General features: G+C 41.0%; 1 protein-coding gene across 1 annotated transcript in view; it reads left to right on the forward strand.

The window, feature by feature from the left end:
- LOC106583883 (exportin-6) overlaps positions 1–25181 on the forward strand; it is a 78778-nt gene that overhangs the window by 9599 nt on the left and 43998 nt on the right. Inside the window, exons 2-5 of the mRNA XM_014168507.3 lie at positions 4636–4726; positions 5549–5661; positions 8396–8593; positions 21909–22068. Coding sequence (XP_014023982.1) covers positions 4636–4726; positions 5549–5661; positions 8396–8593; positions 21909–22068 — 562 coding nt within the window. The remainder of the gene's footprint in view (positions 1–4635; positions 4727–5548; positions 5662–8395; positions 8594–21908; positions 22069–25181) is intronic.

A 25181-nucleotide genomic window follows, 5' to 3' on the forward strand; every position in this document is an offset into this window, starting at 1 on the left:
CCCAAAATGAGTACTGGAACCTTTTTCAGTCCAAGTCGAGCACTGATAAGAAGCCTATTTCATGACGTTTCCACTGGATCGGAGTATGTCATTTTTTTTCTTTCAAGCTGAGTGGTTATCGAAAGGGAGAGAGCTGGAAAGATTTTTCAAATATACTGAGGAACTAAATCAAATCAAATTCTATTGGTCACATACACATGGTTAGCAGATGTTAATGCGAGTGTAGTGAAATGCTTGTGCTTCTAGTTCCGACAGAGCAGTAATATCTAACAAGTAATCTAACAAATTCACAACGACTACCTTATACACAAAATGTAAGGGATGAATAAGAATATATACATATAAATATATGGATGAGCGATGGCTGTGCGGCATAGGCAAGATGCAGTAGATGGTATAGAATACAGTATATACATATGAGATGCGTAATGTAGGATATGTAGACATTATTAAAGTGGCGTTATTTAAAGTGACTAGTGATACCATTATTTAATCCATTTATTAAAATGGCAAGAGATTTGAGTCTGTATGTTGGCAGCAGCCACTCTGTTAGTAATGGCTGTTTAACAGCCTGATGGCCTTGAGATGGAAGCTGTTTTTCAGTCTATTGTAATTCTCAATTGAGGTAAAAACAGACTTTGATTGCTTGCTGTTTGAGGTGAAGAAAACATTACTTTGAGAAGCTCCACAGGTCGTTAGTGGTGGTGTGTTAAGCCAATCAGAAATACTATCAGATCCCCAAATGGGCACATTTATATGCCTACGTTTGTGCGCAGGCCAGGTAGCCTATAGGCCTATTTCTATGCATGCGCGTCCTTACTCAACATTGACAGGAGCGCTCCAAACAAAAGACAATGACTAAATTGACAGAACTTGTAAATGGAATTTAGTAAACCAAATTATGAAACAATGAATGTGCATAAATTGGTGGGAGAGTGCATTCTGGAGAGAGAAGTGCATTGTGCATCTGGGCGCATGGTCAATCCGACATCTGCATTGGCCATTTACGGTGATACGGCCTCAGCAGAAGTCAGGGCATTCATACATTTGCTTCTCGGAGCAGTGCAGAGCTGTTGTCAAGGAAGTGAGTTTGTGTTTATACAGGATGTACTGCCCCCACCTACCAATGCGGAGCTATACAGAGCCTTCCGCATTGTTACAAAATTTGGGAGTTGCATGGTGATGCAGTACAGAGCTTGATTTGGCCTCTGCATGCCTCTAGAGGCTCCGTAATTGCGTCACACCCTCCGTATGGAGCCTCTGACAACATTTTCAAATCGAGCATAAATTGGCTTTTAGTCTAGGCCTCCGCAGTTGATTAGTTCACTGAGATGGACATATATAATTGGATTTATTTGTTACTGCTCGACTAAAACAATCTCGGTCGACCAACAGCATAACGGCCAAACAATCGACCACTTGACTAATTGGGGTCAGCTCTACTGAGGACAGGTGATTTTTACGTGCTACACGCTTCAGCACTTGGCTGTCCTGTTCTGTGAGCTTGTGTGGCCTACCACTTCGCGGCTGAGCCGTTGTTGCTCCTAGACATTTCCACTTCATAATAAAATCACTTACAGTTGACCCGGGGCGGCTCTAGTAGGGCAGAAATTTGATGAACTGACATTGAAAGTCACTGAGCTTTTCAGTAAGGCCTTTCTACTGCCAATAACTACCACATTCAACAGCCTGATCAACTCTATGCGAAGGAGATGTGTCGCGCTGCATGAGGCAAATGGTGGTCACACCAGATACTGACTGGTTTTCTGATCCACGCCTCTACCTTTTTTTTTAAAGATATGCCTCTGTTGGTCACAGATATCTGTATTCCCAGTCATGTGAAATCCATAGATTAGTGCATAATGCATGTTTTAAATTGAAAATTGACTGATTTCCTTATGAACTGTAACTCATTAAAATCAAAATTGTTGCATGTTGTGTTTATATTTTTGGTCAGTTTAGTTGTTTTCTGTCAACTTAGCTGAAGCCATATTGTTGTTTTTGTCTGTTTACTTGGCGTTGTTTAGTAGGCCTTCTTTGTCTGTTCGTATAATTATTCCATTGCTGACGACGTCTGTTGTGATCCAAGCCCATGCTTGCTTGCTCTTATTATTTATTCTCGCACAGGCATGTTTACTGAGCGACAGATCATAACAAAATAAAAAGACAAATGTAGATTGTTTATTTTGATTGTTCAAGTGTTGTGGCATAAGTGTCGGGAGAAGTCTTTCTCCTCGAAAGAAACAATGCATGAGGCAAGCGAATTAGCCTAGCTTCATCTAAATCTGTGTCTAGAATAAATTCACTTTCATGAGGAGCTGGAGTATGGTCCTGTATGACTGTTGGTAGAGCATGGTGCTTGCACCGCCAGGGTTGTGAGTTCGCTTCCCGGGGCCCTCCATACATAAAATGTATGCAAGCAGCCTTGTAAGTTGCTTTGGATAAAAATGTCTGCTAAATGGTATCTATTATGTATGAATATGGAGCTAGATAACTGCCAAAATGTTGAACAAACGTATCGTTAGGATCGTAAGAAAATCCATACATACATTTTTAGGATCGTAAGAAAAGCCATGCGTGAAACATGAAACGTAAATGAGATGTGATCTTTGAACATACCAACACCATGTTAGGATTACGGACTAACATTTTAGGCTTGAACAAATCTTGTGTTGCAATTCTGACGTACAATAATACCTTTCAGAGATCCTGGCAATTTCATCTCACCAACAAAAAAAACATACACCAAGTGGCCTGTGAGTTGTGCTACGAGAACAAGCATACCACAGTACAAAAACCTGAAGTCAGGGACACCGGAAAGATGTATCCTGCACGTTTTCAAGTTGTCTCTCTTTTCTATTACTCAGTTGAGTTTACTTTACATTTAGGTAGGTAGTGTAATGGATTTGTTTGCCGGAGCAAGTCTAGATAGCCCTAGCTGTATTATACCTACAAAAATGAAGTTTCAGTCCGCTGGGTGTACCTTATCAAAATACAGTGCAATTGGAAAGTCTTCAGACCCCTTGACTTTTTCCACTTTTTGTTACAGCCGTACTCTAAAATGGATTAAATAAAACAATTTCCTCATCAATCTACACACAATACCCCATGGAGGCGAGCAGGCCAGAGGTGGATGAACGCAGTGCCCTTGTTTGGGTGTAGGGCCTGATCAGAGCCTGAAGGTACGGAGGTGCCGTTCCCCTCACAGCTCCGTAGGCAAGCACCATGGTCTTGTAGCGGATGCGAGCTTCAACCATCTGGCAGTCTGAGGGACAAATCTGGGTTTGGCGGATGCCAGAAGAATGCTACCTGTCCCAATGCAGAGGGTAAACTGTAAAGTTTGGTGGAGGAAGAATAATGGTCTGGGGCTGTTTTACATGGTTCGAGCTAGGGCCCTTAGTTCCAGTGAAGGGAAATCTTAATGCTACAGCACACATTCTAGACGATTCTGTGCTTCCACCTTTGTGGCAACAGTTTGGGAAAGGCCATTTCCTATTTCAGCATGACAATGCCCACGTGCACAAAGCAAGGTCTATACAGAAATGGTTTGTCGAGATCAGTATGAAAGAACTTGACTGGCCTGCGCAGAGCCCTGACCTCAACCATATTGAACAATTTTGAAATGAATTGGAAAGCTGACTGCAACTCAGGCCTAATTGCCCAATATCAGTGCCCGACCTCACTAATGCTTGTGTGGCTGAATGGAAGCAAGTCCCTGCAGCAATGTTCCAACATCTAATGGAAAATCTTCCCAGAAGAGTGGAGGCTGTTATAGCAGCAAAGGGGGGGACCAACTCCATGTTAATGCCTCTGATTTTGGAATGAGATGTTCGACATGCAGTTGTCCACATACTTTTGGTCAGGTAGTGTATGTAGCCAATACATTTTGAATTCAATAGCATTGCTTGTGAACTTCAAAGCTGTAACAATTTTATGCTTTGGTTAAAGGCTGCATACACATACTAGTATTAGTCATCGACCCTGCTCTAGAGTACACATTCTGGGTGATGCCATACAACGTTATCATCGCAATGGCGAGCTCTCATTGGCTATTGCTGATCACTGTTCAAAATGTTTCGTTGCACATCTCAAACTACAACGGCATTTCAGGTTTTGTGCCGATAAAATCAAACATGTTTGAAAATATCCGGACAGCTCAAAGACGGGATCGGTAGCCCCTAGATTGTGTCTCTGACCCACTCACATTCAATGAGTGTCGGTGACGGCTCTACGCCCTGAATAGGCAACGACATCGGGATTTATTCTCCGATCTCGAAAACTAAATCGTAGCCAAAATTGTGTAGTGCATGCCCGGCTTAATAACAGGATAGCTTCATCCACTGTCCCTGTCTCCATAGCGGGCTTGAACTAGTGATCCACTGATCGCAAACACTCAGACCGCCCTTGACAACGTACAAACCAATTGAGCTAAAGAAAACGATCCAATACGCTAGCTCCATTGGCAAAATGTTAAGCTAGCTGTGGAGTGAGCTTAGGTCACATTCTTAACTCTGATAAACTAACAATTTTTTTCTTCTTAAAGCTCTCTACCTATCGCTCATATTTTCCAATTCCTCTTCCCCGCCTATCTATCATTCCTCCCTCCCTCGCTCCCTTCCTCCTTTGATCCGGCAGGCATCAGAGGAGAGCTCACTGCGCGCTCTGGAGAGTCTCCTGACAGAGTTCTTCCACAGCTGTACAACCAACGAGCGCAAGAGAGAGATTGGTGAGTGTGGTAGTGCCGTGCCAAATTTGATCTGGGTGCAGAAACCTGCCTATTCAAAAGTATTGTTGTGCAACCATCTGAGCAAGTCTGTCCACCCTTATGAAATTTGGCATGATAGTAGAATGGACCAGAGCCATGTACTGTGGTACACTTTATATGTGACTTAAAATTGTAATGGGTGCTGCTATGTTGGCTCAAAGTTCCATGATAATTGCATTCATGCAACGCTATTGTCATGGAACGTTTGGTCCCGAAATAGTGGCCTGTTTGCAGAACTTTTTATATTGATTTGCTATTGACTATAGAGTGCGGATGCCATTTTAATTACAGATACAGGTAATATATCCTCATATTTTTTAAGTAAAAGAATGCAGTGCTGCGGCAAAGGACTCGTAGTGAGGACGACTTGCTACTACTCTGAACTGTGTTTGGTGAGCTTTCTGTCGCCAAGAGCTGCTGAGGCATCACCCAAGTGGGTGCTACACATTTTGAAGGAGGAGAGATCCAGTAGCTACACGACAGACTGGTTCCCAGAGTAGTCCTCTACATGATCGTCTGATCAAGTCATGAACCCATCCCTCTCCATCATTGGAGGATGCATGCACTCAAAGACTTGGCCTCTAATAGTTGACCTAACTAGCTAGGCTATTCATGATTTTGTTTGTTTTTTGCTATTTAAGCGCTTTGACATTCTTATGAAAAGTACTATAGAAATGTTATTATAGTTGTGATAAGTTGTCATAATTACCTTTTATGTAAGCGAGGACTTGAAATGACTCAACATAAAATTAAAATAAATCATGTGCTTCCTTTTTTCTGCAGAAGAGCTGCTGAATAACTTTGCTCAGCAGATGGGAGCATGGCGCTACTGCTTGTACTTCCTCTCCAACACTCGCAACGAGTATGTGATGATGTACAGTCTCACAGTATTTGAGGTAAGTTCATTTGGTGAACGTTATGAATAGTCCAGTAGTAGTAAGAGGACACCGTTACATAGCAATGGTTATTTTAATGGGGCTGCTTTCTGTTGATAAATAAACTCAAGAAATTCTCAGTACTTAATGCAGATGTCACACATTGACATTTTCAGAACATGAGATCTGGTGTTAAAGACAGATCTCTTGCTCGGAGATACTTTAAACTATAGTTTATTTTATAGTAAACTAACATTGGCTAACCTGTTGATAGTTAAATTGATGATCAAAGAACTCCAGTGGACCTTCCAACCCCCCCTGCATGCAGAGCGAGCTGCCTGCGCGCAGGGAGCGAGTGAGAGGAGCAGCTAATGGATTTACTTACGAGGAAGTTATTTTTGGTTTTAGCAGGGCCTGGGTAGGTTGAGTAGGGCCTGGGTAGGTTGAGTAGGGCCTGAATGTCACGGGCGTGGGTAGGGCTTAAAATGCAAGCCCATGCAGGGCTCTACGTGGTAGCCAGGGCACAAAAACAGAGGTGAAGTTGAGCCTTGCGCTCCACTCTTAGTTGTTGTGGAAATTACTATGCTGTTTACTTTCTGCATGTACGTGATATCGCAGTCTAACTTTAAATTACACAACTTTCCCCAGGTATTTTATATCATATCGTCTAGTGTGGCGGATGAATCAGAATTAGTTGGGTAACATAGATAATTAAGATGTTTTATTTGCATAATATGCTTATGTAATATACTTGCCATATGTGAATGTATCTGTTAAACCATGTGAAGGGATGGCGTGATTAATGGGGAACCAATTACTTGTCTCCACAATGTCTGTGCGCAAGTCACTCCCTCCTTTGGCATTGGGGGAAGGTGTATGGCAGTGTCTGGACCATTGTATGTCCCCTCTGATGTTGCACTTATCTTGGGATAGTGTATGACCTAGAGGCTCACTCCCCTCAGTGAGCTTGTCCAGGAGTGGAGTCAAGAGGGGGTTTACTTGAGATGGGAGTATCTAGAGTTGTCAATTGATTTATGCCATTGGATGAGCTAATGGTTCTGTTCTATACCGTACCAGGGAGAGACGTTTCCAGTTTGGGGTAGAAGGACCAGACACTGGTCTGTACAATGAAAGCTGTTGACACAACAGTTGCTGTCTGATATGTTTTATAGATATATTTCATACAAAACTTACCCTTGTGACCCATTCTATGTATCTGTGATTCGTCATGTATGTTGAGAGGGGTGTATCTTGGCTATAAAAGATCTTTGTACTTTTGTGTAATCACTTTTCAATGGTTCGTTAGAGATAGCGCATCATTGAAAGTCAAAGTGCTTTTGCAAAAGCTCTTAATTATTAAAGATGTAGTTATAAGTATAACTCTGACTGGTGTGTGAAGTTTATAATTCTCCTCATTTGGTAATGCAGAAATTAGCCACCACATTAGTTAGGCTGGAACACAGAAAATAATATGTTTAGTCATAACTGCACTGTGATTTTAATTTTGTGAATTTTATTAATGTTAAGGATCCCAATTTAGTTTAAATAGATGTAACAAAAATCTCCATTACTAATGCTTCATTAAATTTGGCGATATCCTTTTAATGAGGAACTGTTTTGGGGATTTGGATGAAGCTTGGGATGAGTCTGCATCTTGTGGTCAGCCCTGGGGCCTGTGGCAATATAGCTTGAAAATAAGCTGTTTTTGTTCATGATTTCAATATTAAACACGACTTAACACAGGATTTTCTCTTAAAACATTCTTATGACCTCTTCAGTGTTTTCTGAAACTGTGTTATGGGTACCTCTTTGAGTACTAGGAGAGACAATCTGTAATGTAAGGTTATGTAGGCTTTTGCAGTGGTTTCTGTAGCCTACAGTATATAATTTAAGGGATACTTTTGGATATTGTCAATGAGGCCCTTTATCTACTTCCCCAGAGTCTGATGAACTCATAGATACCATTTTTATGAAGAAAGTTAGAGGTAGGTTCACGAGCCAATTCTGACTCTGGGGAAGTAGATAAAGGGCCTCATTGACAAAATCCAAAAGTATCCCTTTAAGCCACTTTTTCTCGCGGTGTGAATTTATAATTATGAACGTCACTAAAAGCCCAAAGATATAAACTGTCCGCCATAATGCTTCATAAGTTTTATTAAGCTTCATAGCGTGTGTCATAAATTATATTGTCATAATATATATTTGACAAGTTATCTTGTGTATGTGACTTTGGGTGTCTTGAAAGTAAAATGTATTATTATAATGCGATAAGTGCATTGTGACATATTGCAGTGTTCTTTAGTCTTATGACACCTGAATATAACGGCTGCATAATAACATCATGTCAAAACCGTCAGAAAACGTGTTGGGCTGCTCATAATGTTGCAACATTTTAGTATTTTATGATGGTGTTACAATGCAGAACAGTAATTAATGGCTAAACCTACCCCAGGGTGGTCACAAGGTACACCTTTTCCAACTTAAAATGTCTGTTCAAATGAGAATTTCCCTTAACCCATAGTCGTTTTATAACCCTTGTTATTGTTAACACATTGATATTAGACATGTACCCGACCTAGTGGTATGTTGCTGATGACTGGAATGAATATGCAAGAGAAGACACCCTACACTTTGTAACTGAGTCTCAGCTATCACATGATAGGCCTAATTATGGTTATGATCATGATAAGTTATAATGGTGTTTTAAAGCAAGTTTGGCTAGTTGAAATAAATCTGCCCATTGTTGCCTTTTCAGAACCTGGTCAATAAGATGTGGCTGGGAGTAGCCTCACAGGACAAGATGGAGCTCCGTAGCTGCCTGCCCAAGCTGTTGCTGGCCCAGCACAAAGCTATGCCCTTCTTCATACGCAACAAACTCTGCAAAGTCATAGTGGATATTGGTCGTCAGGACTGGCCCATGTTCTACCATGATTTCTTCACCAACACTCTTCAGGTATGCCCTGCTAAAATTGTGTTAAATATGTTATGTTGGCTTTGTCAATACAGCAAACTAATATTTTATTTGAATAGTCCCTCACAAATGGTTCATAGAGGTTCAACTAACTTTCCACTAGCCCTAAACCTAACTCAAGTTGTTGCATATCAGGAAGGAATAGGGCAGGGTTCCTGAATAGGCGGCCCCCCAGGTTTTCTGAGCAAAAATAACAAATTAGTTTTATTTGTAATACTTTTCGTTGTTGGACATAAGACTATAAAATCACCAGGAAATCAACTCAGTTATTTTAATTTAGAAAATCTATTAGCACGTTTTCCCATGCATAAATGGAGGCATATGTGATTGTATCCAAATGTAATCAAGGTTTGAATTAAAAAATATATATATATATTGTGAGTGTACAAAACATTAAGAACACCTTCCTAATATTGAGCTGCAACCTCCCTCCTCCTTTTTGCCTTCAGAACAGCCTCAATTCGTCGGGACATGGACTCTACAAGGTGTCAAGCATTCCACAGGGATGCTGACCATGTTTACACCAATGCATTCCACAGTTGTGTCAAGTTTGCTGGATGTTCTTTGGCTGGTGGACCATTCTTGATAAACTGTTGAGTGTGAAAAACCCAGCATACCCTGTACTATCATAACCCTTTCAAAGGCACTTAAATATTTGTATTTATTATGGATCTCCATTAGCTGCTGCCAAAGCAGCAGCTACTCTTCCTGGGGTCCAGCAAAATTAAGGTAGTTTATACAATTTTAAAACATTACAATACATTCACAGATTTCACAACACACTGTGTGCCCTCCGGCCCCTACTCCACCACTACCACATATCTACATTACTAAATCCATGTGTATGTATAGTGCGTATGTATCGTGTGTGTATGCATGTGTATGTGCCAATGTTTGTGTTGCTTCACAGTCCCCGCTGTTCCATAAGGTGTTTTTTTTTTAAATGATCTGTTTTTAAAATGTAATTTTACTGCTTGCGTGAGTTACTTGAGTCATGGCTCTATGTAGTACTGTGTACCTCCCATAGTCTGTTCTGGATTTGGGGACTGTGAAGAGACTTCTTGTGGGGTGTGCATGGGTGTCCGAGCTGTGTGCCAGTAGTTTAGACAGACATCTCGGTGCATTCAACATGTCAATACCTCTCATAAATAAAAGTAGTGATGAAGTCAATCTCTCCTCCACTTTCAGCCAGGAGAGATTGACATGCATATGCATATTATTAATATAGCTCTTTGTGTACATCCAAGGGCCAGCCGTGCTGCCCTGTTCTGAGCCAATTGCAATTTTCCTAAGTCCTTTTTTGTGGCAGATGACCACACGACTGGACATTAGTGACGGTGCGACAAAACTAGGGCCTGGAGGACCTGCCTTGTTGATAGTGTTGTTAACATCGCTTTATTATAAACAGACTTCTCCCCATCTTAGCTACTAATGCATCAATATGTTTTGACCATGACGGTTTACAATCTAGTGTTACTCCAAGCAGTTTAGTCATCTCAACTTGCTCAATTTCCACATTATTTAGTTTAAATTTAGGGTTTAGTGAGTGTTTTGTTCCAAATACAATGCTTTTAGTTTTAGAAATATTTAGGGCTAACTTATTCCTTGCCACCCACTCTGAAACAACTAACTGCAGCTCTTTGTTGAGTGTTGCAGTAATTTTAGTCGCTGTAGTAGCTGACGTGTATAGTGTTGAGTCATCCGCATACAGAGAAACTCTGGCTTTACTCAGTCAGTGGCATGTCGTTAGTAAACATTGAAAAAAGCAAGGGGCCTAAACAGCTACCCTGGGGAATTCCTGATTCTACCGCGATTATATTTGATAGGCTTCCATTAAGGAACACCCTCTGTGTTCTGTTAGACAAGTAACTCTTTCCACATTATAGCAGGGGGTGTAAAGCCATAACACACATGTTTTTCCAGCAGCAGACTATGATCAATAATTTCAAAAGCTGCACTAAAGTCTAACAAGACAGCCCCCACAATCATTTTATTATCAATATCTCTCAGCCAATCATCAGTCATTTGTGTAAGTGCCGGCTGAAAGTCTGTTGTCAATTTTACTGTAACAATACAATAGCATTGTATCTGGTCAAACACTATTTTTTCCAGAAGGTTACTAAGGAGTAACAGGCTGATTGGTCGGGCTGATTGGTAACAGGCTGATTGGTCGGCTATTTGAGCCAGTAAAGGGGGCTTTACTATTCTTGGGTAGCGGAATGACTTTAGCTTCCCTCCAGGCCTGAGGGCACACGCTCTCTAGTAGGCTTAAATTGAAGATGTGGCAATATCGTCTGCTATTATCCTCAGTAATTTTCTATCTAGATTGTCAGACCTTGGTGGCTTGTCATTGTTGATAGACAACAATAATTGTTCCACCTCTTCCACAATGACTTTATGGAATTCAAAAGTACAATTCTTGTCTTTCAGAATTTGGTCCGATATACTTGGATGTGTAGTTTCAGCGTTTGTTGCTGGCATGTCATCCCTAAGTTTGCTTATCTTTCCAATGAAAAAGTCATTAAAGTAGTTTGCAATATCAGTGGGCTTTGTGATGAATGAGCCATCTGATTCAATGAATGAAGGAGCCGAGTTGGCTTTTTTCCCAAAAATGTCATTTAAGGTGCCCCAAAGCTTTTTACTCTCATTCTTTATATAATTTCTTGGTTTCATAGTGTAGTTTATTTTTATTTAGATTAGTCACATTATTTCTTAACCTCTTACATCTAGACGTTCCGCTAGCGGAACACCTGCTCCAATATCCAATGATAGGCGTGGCGCGAATTACAAATTCCTCAAAAATACAAAAACTTCAATTTTTCAAACATATGACTATTTCACAGCATTTTAAAGATAAGACTCTCCTTTATCTAACCACACTGTCCGATTTCAAAAAGGCTTTACAGCGAAAGCAAAACATTAGATTATGTCAGCAGAGTACCAAGCCAGAAATAATCAGACACCCATTTTTCAAGCTAGCATATAATGTCACAAAAACCCAGAAGACAGCTAAATGCAGCACTAACCTTTGATGATCTTCATCAGATGACACACCTAGGACATTATGTTATACAATACATGCATGTTTTGTTCAATCAAGTTCATATTTATATAAAAAAAAAGCTTTTTACATTAGCATGTGACGTTCAGAACTAGCATACCCCCCGCAAACTTCCGGGGAATTTGCTAACAATTTACTAAATTACTCACGATAAACGTTCACAAAAAGCATAACAATTATTTTAAGAATTATAGATACATAACTCCTCTATTCACTCGATATGTCCTTTTTGGTGAAAGTGTTTCTTAGGCTAATTGTTAATATAAGCTATTAGCACATTTATGGGTTGCTTGATTGTTTTTAATGCTCTACTGGTAAGCTTATCAGAGGTAGACTTAGTCATTTTATTTACATTGGAGTTTATAGTGCAGGGTGAGCTGCATGAAGTGGTCTTTCTACTATTGCGCACCGCCTCAGTGCTAACAGTGTAACTCTGGTTTATAGGCTCATGATTACTGCTTACAATAGCTGTAGGATAAACAGATGTATTTTGGCGCAATTAGGGGTACATAAATTACATTGTGTTTGCAATGCCCCTAAGATCATGTACATTTGATGCAGCATTATGATGTCTCGTTGTCACAATGGTACGGATTAACTGTGCTGGTCCTGGATCATTTACCAGTCATTGTTTCAACGCAGCCTTGAAATGGGTGAACACAGTCCAAGAGCCAAGATGATTTTGATGGACTCCGTCGTTCCTGTCGAGTATCATCTGTTTCCAGAAGGTGTCAAATGTATCAATAAAAGTGACTCCAGCAGAGCTACAGTAGTATTTTAGGCAAATGTGTAATGCCAGCAGTCTGCTGAATCTATCACACCCGTGGCCCAACGATGGTACTGGACCTGAAATTATTGGCTGTTTTTTGGAGTCTTTTAATGCTAAAATAAGTTCTTTAAAATCAATTTTCAAATGTTCCGAGCTAGCCTTCCTGATGTCTTTTGACCCCACATTTACTATGACATTGTCAGCTCCCGGCATCTGTGGTAGAACAGTCAGAAGCAGCCTTGTTATGTCCTGTACTCGTGCTCCTGGGTAGCACAGGGTTTTTCCCTTGGGGAGAGAGTTGTTTCTCACCATAGAGCTGCCTATGATGACAGCTGGGGATGTTGAATGGGCCGGTCTCTCAGGCAGCCTGTCTTGCCCATTCACCCTCTGAATGGCACACATACACAATCCATGTCTCAAGGCTTAAAAATCCTTCTTCAACCTGTCTCCTCCCCTTCACCTATACACTGATTGAAGTGGATTTAGCAAGTGACATCAATAAGGGATCATAGACTAACCAGGTGAATCTAAGTGAAAGCTACAGTTGAAGTCGGAAGTTTACATACACTTAGGTTGGAGTCATTAAAACTAGTTTTTCAACCACTCCACAAATTTCTTGTTAACAAACTATAGCTTTGGCAAGTAGGTTATGACTTATACTTTGTGCATGACACAAGTCATTTTTCCAACAATTGTTTACAGACAAATTATTTCACTTATAATTCACTGTATCACAATTCCAGTGGGTCAGAAGTTTACATACACTAAGTTGACTGTGCCTTTAAACAGCTTGGAAAATTGCAGAAAATGATGTCATGGCTTTAGAAGCTTCTGATAGGCTAATTGACATAATTTGAGTCAATTGGAGGTGTACCTGTGGATGTATTTCAAGGTCTACCTTCAAACTCAGTGCCTCTTTGCTTGACATCATGACAAAATCAAAAGAAATCAGCCAAGACCTCAGAAAAAGAATTGTAGACCTCCACAAGTCTGGTTCATCCTTGGGAGCAATTTCCAAACGTTACCACGTTCATCTGTACAAACAATAGTATAAACACAGTGGGACCACGCAGCTGTCATATCGCTCAGGAAGGAGAAGCGTTCTGTCTCCTAGAGATGAACGTACTTTGGTACGAAAAGTGCAAATCAATCCCAGGACAACAGCAAAGGACCTTGTGAAGATGCTGGAGGAAACGGGTACAAAAGTATCTATATCCATAGTAAAACGAGTCCTATGTCGACCTAACCTGAAAGGCCGCTCGGCAAGGAAGAAGTCACTGCTCCAAAACCGCCATTAAAAAAGCCAGACTACGGTTTGCAACTGCACATGGGGACAAAGATCGTACTTTTTGGAGAAATGTCCTCTGGTCTGATGAAACAAAAATAGAACTGTTTGGCCATAATGACCATCATTATGTTTAGAGGAAAAAGGGGGAGGCTTGCAAGCCGAAGATCACCATCCCATCCGTGAAGCACGGGGGTAGCAGCATCATGTTGTGGGGGTGCTTTGCTGCAGGAGGGACTGGTGCACTTCACAAAATAGATGGGAAATGATGTGGATATATTGAAGCAGCTTCTCAAGACATCAGTCAGGAAGTTAAAGCTTGGTCGCAAATGGGTCTTCCAAATGGACAATGACCCCAAGCCTATTTCCAAAGGTGTGGCAAAATGGCTTAAGGACAACAAAGTCAAGGTATTGGAGTGGCCATCACAAAGCCCTGACCTCAATCGTATAGAAACTTGGTGGGCAGAACTGAAAAAGTGTGTGCGAGCAAGGAGGCCTACAAACCTGACTCAGTTACACCAGCTCTGTCAGGAGGAATGGGCCAAAATTCACCTAACTTATTGTGGGAAGGTTGTGGAAGGCTACCCGAAACGTTTGACCCAAGTTAAACAATTTAAAGGCAATGATACCAAATATTAATTGGGTGTATGTAAACTTCTGACTAACTGGGAATGTGATGAAATAAATAAATAAATCATTCTCTCTACTATTATTCTGACATTTCACGTTCTTGAAATAAAGTGGTGATCCTAACTGACCTAAGACAGGGAATTTTTTCTAGGATTAAATGTCAGGAATTGTGGAACACTGAGTTTAAATGTATTTTGCTAAGGTATGTAAACTTCCGACTTCAACTGTATATCATGAAAAGAGCAGGTGTTCTTAATCTTTTGTATACTCAGTGTTTGGGCCTCATGTGGTCAATTTGCAGCATACAAATTATTTATAACTATGTTCCAACCATCCGCTCAAGAAATAAATGCTCCATGGCTGAATGTAATTGGGGGCCCTGGAATAGGACGAACTCTTGGTCACAATTAACAACTTGATACTTTATTTATCTAAATATTAAAATAACGATGTTTAGGCCGTCAATGGCCTTCATCAGAATGTTGTTGCATATCAAGTAGCACTTGATCGATGTATTTATTATTTAGGTTTGTACGCCTTTTATAGGGGGCTACCTAAATAAAGTTTTGCCCCCAAACAACGTTACAATGATGGAAAAAAAACAGAACAACCGACAATGCCAAACAGAAGCTAAGTAAAGTGGCATAGGCCTCTCATTTGCTACATTAGTCTTCAAATGGTCACCCTGCTACCATTTTTTAAAAGGATAGGTAATCGATATATATTTATTACATTACATTTACATTTAAGTCATTTAGCAGACGCTCTTATCCAGAGCGACTTACAAATTGGTGCATTCACCTTATGATATCCAGTGGAACAACCACTTTACAATAGTGCATCTAAATCTTTTAAGGGGGGGGGGGGGTTAGAAGGATTACTTTATCCTATCCTAGGTATTCCTTAAAGAGGTGGGGTTTCAGGTGTCTCCGGAAGGTGGTGATTGACTCCGCTGTCCTGGCGTCGTGAGGGAGCTTGTTCCACCATTGGGGTGCCAGAGCAGCGAACAGTTTTGACTGGGCTGAGCGGGAACTGTGCTTCCTCAGAGGTAAGGGGGCCAGCAGGCCAGAGGTGGATGAACGCAGTGCCCTTGTTTGGGTGTAGGGCCTGATCAGAGCCTGAAGGTATGGAGGTGCCGTTCCCTTCACAGCTCCGTAGGCAATCACCATGGTCTTGTAGCGGATGCGAGCTTCAACTGGAAGCCAGTGGAGAGAGCGGAGGAGCGGGGTGACGTGAGAGAACTTGGGAAGGTTGAACACCAGACGGGCTGCGGCGTTCTGGATGAGTTGTAGGGGTTTAATGGCACAGGCAGGGAGCCCAGCCAACAGCGAGTTGCAGTAATCCAGACGGGAGATGACAAGTGCCTGGATTAGGACCTGCGCCGCTTCCTGTGTGAGGCAGGGTCGTACTCTGCGAATGTTGTAGAGCATGAACCTACAGGATCGGGTCACCGCCTTGATGTTAGTGGAGAACGACAGGGTGTTGTCCAGGATCACGCCAAGGTTCTTAGCACTCTGGGAGGAGGACACAAGGGAGTTGTCAACCGTGATGGCGAGACCATGGAACGGGCAGTCCTTCCCCGGGAGGAAGAGCAGCTCCGTCTTGCCGAGGTTCAGCTTGAGGTGGTGATCCGTCATCCACACTGATATGTCTGACAGACATGCAGAGATGCGATTCGCCGCCTGGTTATCAGAAGGGGGAAAGGAGAAGATTAATTGTGTGTCGTCTGCATAGCAATGATAGGAGAGACCATGTGAGGATATGACAGAGCCAAGTGACTTGGTGTATAGCGAGAATAGGAGAGGGCCTAGAACAGAGCCCTGGGGGACACCAGTGGTGAGAGCGCATGGTGCAGAGACAGATTCTCGCCACGCCACCTGGTAGGAGCGACCTGTCAGGTAGGACGCAATCCAAGCGTGGGCCGCGCCGGAGATGCCCAACTCGGAGAGGGTGGAGAGGAGGATCTGATGGTTCACAGTATCAAAGGCAGCAGATAGGTCTAGAAGGATGAGAGCAGAGGAGAGAGAGTTAGCTTTAGCAGTGCGGAGAGCCTCCGTGACACAGAGAAGAGCAGTCTCAGTTGAATGCCCAGTCTTGAAACCTGACTGATTAGGATCAAGAAGGTCATTCTGAGAGAGATAGCAGGAGAGCTGGCCAAGGACGGCCATATGTATGTATAATATATGTGTATCTCTCAACTGTTTTAGCATCTGGCAAATTGTGCATGGAGAGCACTTGGCTGCAATCCATAATTTCATTAATTTGCTTGACAGGCAAAAGGTTAAAGGTCCAATGCAGCTGTTTTTATAGCAATATAAAAAAAAATTCTGGCTAACAATTAATTACCTTACTGTAAGAGTTTTCAATTAAAATGGTCAAAAAATAAACAAATCAATGTCTCAAGCAAGAATTTTGCTTTGACTGTCTTGGAGTGGTCTGAGTGCGGAGGGGAAAACTGAAAACAACCTCTTATTGGCAGAGAGGTTCGGAATAGGACTGTTGTGGTGACCGTATTACTGCCACACCGGCGGCCACGAGTCATGTAGACAGTCAAATTCCACGTGATTGCTTAGTCACGGTAATTAGTCTTCTCCAAGCTCTGATGCTCCTGTTGGTCATATATGCCTACCAAACTTGCTAACTGCCTCGTACTCAGCACTCTATTGTCCCTCTAATCACTCTGACATCTATGCAAATGTAATCGAAAATCTAATCAAACACTTAATGAGAGACCATGAGCTCATGTTGCGCAACATTTCTATAGGCAATGCAATTGCAGGAGAAAACGGAGTGATGGCCTCTATTAAAAAGAGGAGGATCCCATCAGCCTTCTATAGGCTAGGCCTACTATATTTATTTCTCAACTTTCCTAATATTAAACACATTGTTTATCTTTACAACAGGAGTATAGCCTACCTGGCTGGCATGAAAATGAACCACAGGAAAAGCGTCCTCCCTTCGCTGTACATTGTCTATGCACGTATTTCTTCCCTCTGCCCCTGTGCCGAGACAGGTGCGTGATAATGTTCCATTCTAAATCAAAACAAATTTCACACGTATATTTAAAGACAAGATTGAATCAAGAATAGTCTGATGGGTGACAATATTAGCATATCACTTGTGAATTATATATTATCACTTGTGAATGATGCCCAGCATAAGGCAAGAAACGATACCTTTTTTTTGCGACTTTTTCTAATCCTAGTCGCACACCTCATTTAGCCTAGCCCATAGGCCTATATGTTTTGATAAGGTTTGTATCACAACTAAAGTGACCAAATTAAGCACATTAATCCACTTTACAAGGGGTGTAGAGCCTAACTGGCATACATAAGCAGCATGTGAGTTTCAAGTTTGGGTAAGATAATTTTCACCATTAAAAATGCACCTTTTTAATAAAAGCATTACATGCATAATTGCAATTGCAGTCACTTTTTATAATGATGTTTTCCTGCTAATGGAACATTTGTGCTTATAGCCTACTGCCATGTGCACATTGCTGCTCTTATAATGTGAAGAAGTAGCCTAATAGTTTATCAACATTCTAAGCTAAACGTTCTGATCTGTTGCGTCAGCCACATTGTGTAAAGTTTTTTTGTATTAATTTGGGCTTTATCATCCCAGACTATGTTTGGAATATTTATTTCTCGCACAGAATAGGTAAACTTTTGTACTATGGGGGATAGTAGATTGACATAGGCTAGTGCGTTTGCTGTTCATTAGGCCTACTCATCTTGTTGGCTGACGAAAAGGAAATGTGGACAGTTCTTCCAATATTTTTAATATGCACCCTGGAATTGGATAAGGACGCGCTCAGTTGCGTCGCCGATGTGTCTGTCTTCTCTTGTAGCCAGTGGTGTAAAGTACTTAAGTAAAAATACTTAATAGTACTACTTAAGTATTTTTGGGGGGTATCTATACTTAACTATTTATTTTTTTGACTACTTTTACTTCACTACATTCCTAAAGAAAATAATGTACTTTTTACTCCATAAAACTCCCTGACCCAAAAGTCATTTTGAAGGCTTAGCAGGACAGGAAAATGGTCCAATTCACTCACATATCACGAGAGCATGTGGTCATCCATAGTGCCTCTGATCTGGCAGACTCATTAAACACAAGTGCATCATTTGTAAATTATGTCTTGAGTGTGCCCCTGGATATCTGTACATTTTTAAAAACAAGAAAATGGTGCCTTCTGCTTTGCTTAATATAAGGAATTTCTAGTAGTTTTTACTTTTGTAACTTAAGTATATTTACAACCAAGTACTTTTAAGCTTTTACTCAAGTAGTATTTTACTGGGTGACTAACTTTTACTTGAGTAACTTTCTATTAAGATATCTATACTTTCACTCAAGTATCACAATTGGGTACTTTTTCCACCACTGCTTGTAGCCTGTGAGGAAAAACCTGATCACGTGATGGAGGGCCATGTGAGTGTGAGGTGCTTCGGAGCGCGCAGCACTCAGGAAGAAGGGTACAGCGCAGCTCTCCAGGCCAAGGGCACAACGGCCACTGGCCGCAAAAGGCATGGATTATTTTTAGGGTACACTACGACTACTCAAAGGGGATGCCGCCGTGAAATTCTAGGCATTATCAAGTGCTTGTCAAATTGTGAATAAGAGACTGATGAAGTGTGTAAAGCCTGCACAAAAAAATCTAAGCAGAGCTCATGCCTTTCAAGTGACTTTTTTCACATCATCAGAGTCGCATCATGCAGCCTTACAATGTATTAAAAATCAAAACATATAGCCCAACGTTTGTATTTTGACTACTATTTAAACATTTGCATTTGCAATTGGAAGCCTTTATTATAGGTTATCATCCCAATGTCATCATCCAGTCCTATGCAAACTCTATGTACAGTTGCAGTACAAGGCTGAGAAAGTTTGTGAACCCTTTAGAGTTTTCTATATTTCTGCATAAATGTGACCTAAGATCTTCAAAACAAGCTAACATGCTCTCCCCTGTAATGGTGAGAGCATGTTGGCATGTTTTGTTGTAGCCTCTGTAACCTTATCACTCATCATTATTCAAGAAAAATCTGGAATGAAATCATGATCATGGCAATATCAGGATTAATTTAGGAGTGTTCAGAAAAGTAATCTATTATTACATACACCTTAGCCAAATACATTTAAACTCAGTTTTTCACAATTGCTGACATTTAATCCTAGAAAAAATTCCCTGTCTTAGGTTAGTTAGGATCACCACTTTATTTTAAGAATGTGAAATGTCAGAATAATAGTAGAGAATGATTTATTTCAGCTTTTATTTCTTTCATCAAATTCCCAGCGGGTCAGAAGTTTACATACACTCAATTAGTATTTGGTTGCATTGCCTTTAAATTGTTTAACTTGGGTCAAACGTTTTGGTTAGCCTTCCACAAGCTTTCTACAATAAGTTGGGTGAATTTTGGCCCATTCCTCCTGACAGAGCTGGTGTAACTGATCTGGTGTAACTCCTAGCTAGCACACGCTTTTTCAGTTCTGCCATCAAATTTTCTATGGGATTGAGGTCAGGGCTTTGTGATGGCCACTCCAATACCTTGACTTTGTTGTCCTTAAGCAATTTTGCAACAACTTTGGAAGTATACTTGGGGTCATTGTCCATTTGGAAGACCCATTTGCGACCAAGCTTTAACTTCCTGACTGATGTCTTGAGAAGCTGCTTCAATATATCCACATCATTTTCCATCTATTTTGTGAAGTGCACCAGTCCCTCCTGCAGCAAAGCACCCCCACAACATGATGCTGCTACCCCCGTGCTTCACGGTTGGGATGGTGATCTTCGGCTTGCAAGCCTCCCCCTTTTTCCTCTAAACATAATGATGGTCATTATGGCCAAACAGTTCTATTTTTGTTTCATCAGACCAGAGGACATTTCTCCAAAAAGTACGATCTTTGTCCCCATGTGCAGTTGCAAACTGTAGTCTGTTTTTTTTATGGCAGTTTTGGAGCAGTGGCTTCTTCCTTGCTGAGCGGCCTTTCAGGTTATGTTGATATAGGACTCGTTTTACTGTGGATATAGATACTTTTGTACCTGTTTCCTCCAGTATCTTCACAAGGTCCTTTGTTGTTGTTCTGGGATTGATTTGCACTATTCGACCCAAGTACGTTCATCTCTAAGAGACAGAACGCGTCTTCTTCCTGAGTGGTATGACGGCTGCGTGGTCCCATGGTGTTTATACTTGCGTACTATTGTTTGTACAGATGAACGTGGTACCTTCAGGCGTTTGGAAATTGCTCCCAAGGATGAACCAGACTTGTGGAGGTCTACAATTTGTTTTTCTGGGGTCTTGGCTGAATTCTTTTTATTTTGCCATGATGTCAAGCAAAGAGGCACTGAGTTTGAAGGTTCTGACCCACTGGAATTGTGATACAGTGAGTTATAAGTGAAATAGTCTGTCTGTAAACAATTGTTGGAAAAATGACTTGTCATGCACAACGTAGATGTCCTAACCGACTTGCCCAAAACTATAGTTTGTTAACAAGAAATGTGTGGAGTGGTTGAAAAACGAGTTTTAATGACTCCAACCTAAGTGTATGTAAACTTCCGACTTCAACTGCATACTACAAGTTTGTTGAGTTACAAGCGGGATGTAGTCATTCCGTGCAACGAATATGGGACCAAATACTAATCTTGTGACTACATTAATACACTTTTATTGAGCTCAATAATATAGAGGTTCACATACTAGGTCCAATTTTTGCAGCAGTACTGAAAATGCTAAAGGGTTCACAAACTTTATCTCACCACTTTGTATATTCCTATATATTCAGTATGTACAGTAGGGCCATGGTGAAACCAGTTTCGCGCTACTTGTTAGTATCGTGACAAGGAAACAATACATAAAGCGGATTTAACTTCTTCAGAGAAACAGCCCTAATGTTGGAAATTAACATCATTATGTTGTCATCCAGAGTCACACTTATTTGTTTTCCAAGCTATAGCACACAATATTTCACATACAACAGGTTTTTTAAAGACCAAAGAGTTTGGTCTGCTTTGTGTTTACATTTTGACATGGAAAACATCTTGCCCAAATGTACATTTATATTGCTCTTCAATAAGTATATTTTGGGGTTTTAGACATACTAACAGTAACACAATAAATTAACATACACAAAATGTACAGTATTGAGCTATGCCATTTCAAAAATAGGGTTTTCGAGGTGACAGTCACAATCAGATTGATGTTTAAAGTACATTTAGTTGCTTCTATTTTTTTGTTCAAAAGTGAGGCCACCACTTCTTTGATTGTGGACAGGTACCCTGATGTATGTGTGTGTGTGTGTGTGTGTGTGTGTGTGTGTGTGTGTGTGTGTGTGTGTGTGTGTGTGTGTGTGTGTGTGTGTGTGTGTGTGTGTGTGTGTGTGTGTGTGTGTGTGTGTGTGTGTGTGTGTGTGTGTGTGTTGTTTTTGCCGTGATCGTGTGTTGTTTTTGCCGTGATCGTGTCTATAATTCCTAATGCTACTACTGGAGAAGTAAAGGCTACGGAATGCATTTTTGCTGTGATGTTATCACAAATTGATGTGTGTGTTACTGCAGCTGATCCAGTCTCCTACCATGTCCTCCCTGAGGCTGGTTTTGCTCAAGACCTCGTCCGAGGAGCTGGCCTGCCCGCGGGAGGATTTGAGCGTGGCACGGAAAGACGAGCTGCGCAAACTGTTGCTGGAGCAGGTCCCCACAGTGCTGGGACTACTGACAGGTGAGCAACTTCACCCATTCATTACAATGTGAAGTTGGGAGGTGAAACACTGGCCATTCACCAAGCGGAGTGGTTGAAGGAGTTGGAGAAGGCAAAACTGCTCCAGCTCCTTCAAGTTGGATGGGTTCCGCTGGTGTACAGCAATCTTTAAGCCATACCACAGATTCTCAATTGGATTGAGGTCCGGGCTTTGACTAGGCCATTCCAAGACATTTAAATGTTTCCCCTTAAACCACTCGAGTGTTGCTTTAGCAGTATTCTTAGGGTCATTGTCCTGCTGGAAGGTGCACCTCCGTCCCAGTCTGAAATCTCCGGAAGACTGAAACAGATTTCCCTGAAGAATTTCCCTGTATTTAGCGCCATCCATCATTCCTTCAATTCTGACCAGTTTCCCAGTCCCTGCCGATGGAAAAACATCCCCACAGCATGATGCTGCCACCACCATGGGGTTCTCGGGGTGATGAGAGGTGTTGGGTTTGCGCCAGACATAGCGTTTTCCTTGATGGCCAAAAAGCTCAATTTTTGTCTCATCTGACCAGAGTACCTTCTTCCATATGTTTGGGGTATTTCCCATATGACTTTTTGCGAACAAAGCTCTGTGGAGTGTACGGCTTAAAGTGGTCCTATGGACAGATACTATCTCCCCTGTGGAGCTTTGCAGCTCCTTCAGGGTTATCTTTGGTCTCTTTGTTGCCTCTGATTAATGCCCTCCTTGTCTGGTCTGTGAGTTTTGGTGGGCGGCCCTCTCTTGGCAGGTTTGTTGTGGTGCCATATTCTTTCCATTTTTTAATAATGGTCATTTTTTTTTTACTTCTCCACAACTTTCTCCCTGACCTGTTTGGAGAGAGCTCCTTGGTCTTCATGGTGCCGCTTCCTTGGTGGTGCCCCTTGCTTAGTGGTGTTGCAGACTCTGGGGCCTTTCAGAACAGGTGTGTGTATATACTGAGATCATGTGACAGATCATGTGACACTTAGATTGCACACAGGTGGACTTTATTTAATAAATTATGTGACTTCTGAAGGTAATTGGTTGCACCAGATCTTATTTAGGGTCTTCATTGCAAAGAGGGTGAATACATATGCACGCACCACTTTTAAACAAGTATTTTTTTTTATTTCACTTCACCAATTTGGACTATTTTGTGTATGGCCATTACATGAAATCCAAATAAAAATCCATTTAAATTACAGGTTGTGATTCAACAAAATAGGAAACGCCAAGGGGGATGAATACTTCTGCAAGTCACTGTATGTTAGTCAACCAAAATCGAGTAGGAGGTGCCATGGTTAAAGCAGTCTGGCTTGCTCTATAAAACTTGCACAGTACACTTGGGGAGAAAGGCACAACGCAGCTCTCCGGGCTGCAAAAAAGGCATGGAATTCGGGGCATTATCAAGTGCTTGTCAAATTCTGAATGAGAGACTATTGGAGTGTTTACAGCCTGCGCAAAATAACAAAGCAGAGCTCATGCCTTTCACTCTACTTTTTTCAAATCATCATTAGTCTCATCATGCAGCCTTACAAATCTTTTTTGCAAAATTAACAAATGTTGCCCACAGCCATTTGGCATAGCCACATCAGGACCTAACATAAGGACAACTCAAGAGTATGCTATTATTTTCTTCTGGAAAAGACTACATTTTCTTCATATCATGCTTCTTTAGACCTGTCTAAAATAAATAATGGATTTATTATGAAGGTGTAGGCTATATTACATGGATTTATTTGACTTTTTAAAATGGCTTGAAGGCTGTGTGTGGAAGCCAGGAGATGCTACATTTGTTTATGTTAATTAACGGTCAATTACCGTGAGGCCGACAGTTATTTGCTTGACAATCACCAGCGGACACCGCCACAGCCCTAGTGCTGACTGAACATGTTTGTCCAAGAGGAAGATGAGTTCTTGCTGGCTATCATTAACAAGTGTCGACTCCTCATTCAGTTCCCATGGCACTTACAACGTTTTTGTTTTTTCACAGTGCAGTGCATTTCAAATGCTCCTTGCTTGATGTGATGCGTGCCTATACAGAATCCTTTGGTTCTATCAATAGCATGCTTCCAGTTACAGTGCCTTCCTAAAGTATTCACACACCTTTACTTTTTTCACTTTTTGTTGATACAATCTGAATTTAAAATAGATTAAATGTAGATTTTTTTTTGTCACTGGCACAATACCCCCATTATTATTTATTTGTAAACACAATACCCCATCAAGCGGAATTATGTTTTTGTAAATGTTTTACAAATTCATTCAAAAAGAAAAGCTTAAATGTCGTCAGTCTAATTATTCAACATCTTTTGTTATGGCAAGCCTAAGTTCAGAATTAAAAATGTGTTTAGCAAGTCACATAATAAGTTAAGCAAACAGATTCAACCACAAAGACGAGAGGTTTTCCAATGCCTCGCAAAGAAAGGCACCTACTGGTAGATGGGTAATAAAAATAAAAAAGCAGGCATTTAATATCCGTTTGAGCATGGTGAAGTTATTAATTACGCTTTGGATGGTGTATAAATACACCCAGTCACTACAAAGATACAGGCGTCCTTCCTAACTCAATTGCCAGAGAGAAACCATAAGGGCAATGGTGACTTTAAAACAGTTACAGAGTTTTATGGCTGTAATGGGAGAACAGAGGATGGATCAACAAGATGAGTTACTCCACAATATTAACCTAATTGACAGTGAATAAAAAAATATTCCAAAACATGCATCCTGCAAAAAATGTGGCAAAGCAATTTACTTTTTGTCCTGAATACCTTTCATGTTTGTGGAAAATCTAATACAACACATTACTGAGTACGACTCTACGTAATTTTCATGCATAGTGGTGGTTGCATCATGTTATGCAGAGTTTTTCAGAACAAAAAAGAAATGGAATGGAACAAAGCACCACTTTCCACCAGACACTGGGAGATGAATTCACCTTTCAGCAGGATAATAACCTAAAACACAAGGCCAAATCTACGCTGGAGTTGTTCACCAAGAAGACAGTAAATGTCCATGCGTGGACATTTCCTGTTTTGACATAAATCTGCTTGAACATCCTATGGAAAGACCTGAAAATGGTTGTCTAGCAATGATCAACAACCAATTTGACAAAGCTTGAAGAATT

This window comes from Salmo salar, chromosome 23, assembly GCF_965601325.2.
Source record: "Salmo salar chromosome 23, fSalSal1, whole genome shotgun sequence".
NCBI lineage: Eukaryota > Metazoa > Chordata > Actinopteri > Salmoniformes > Salmonidae > Salmo > Salmo salar.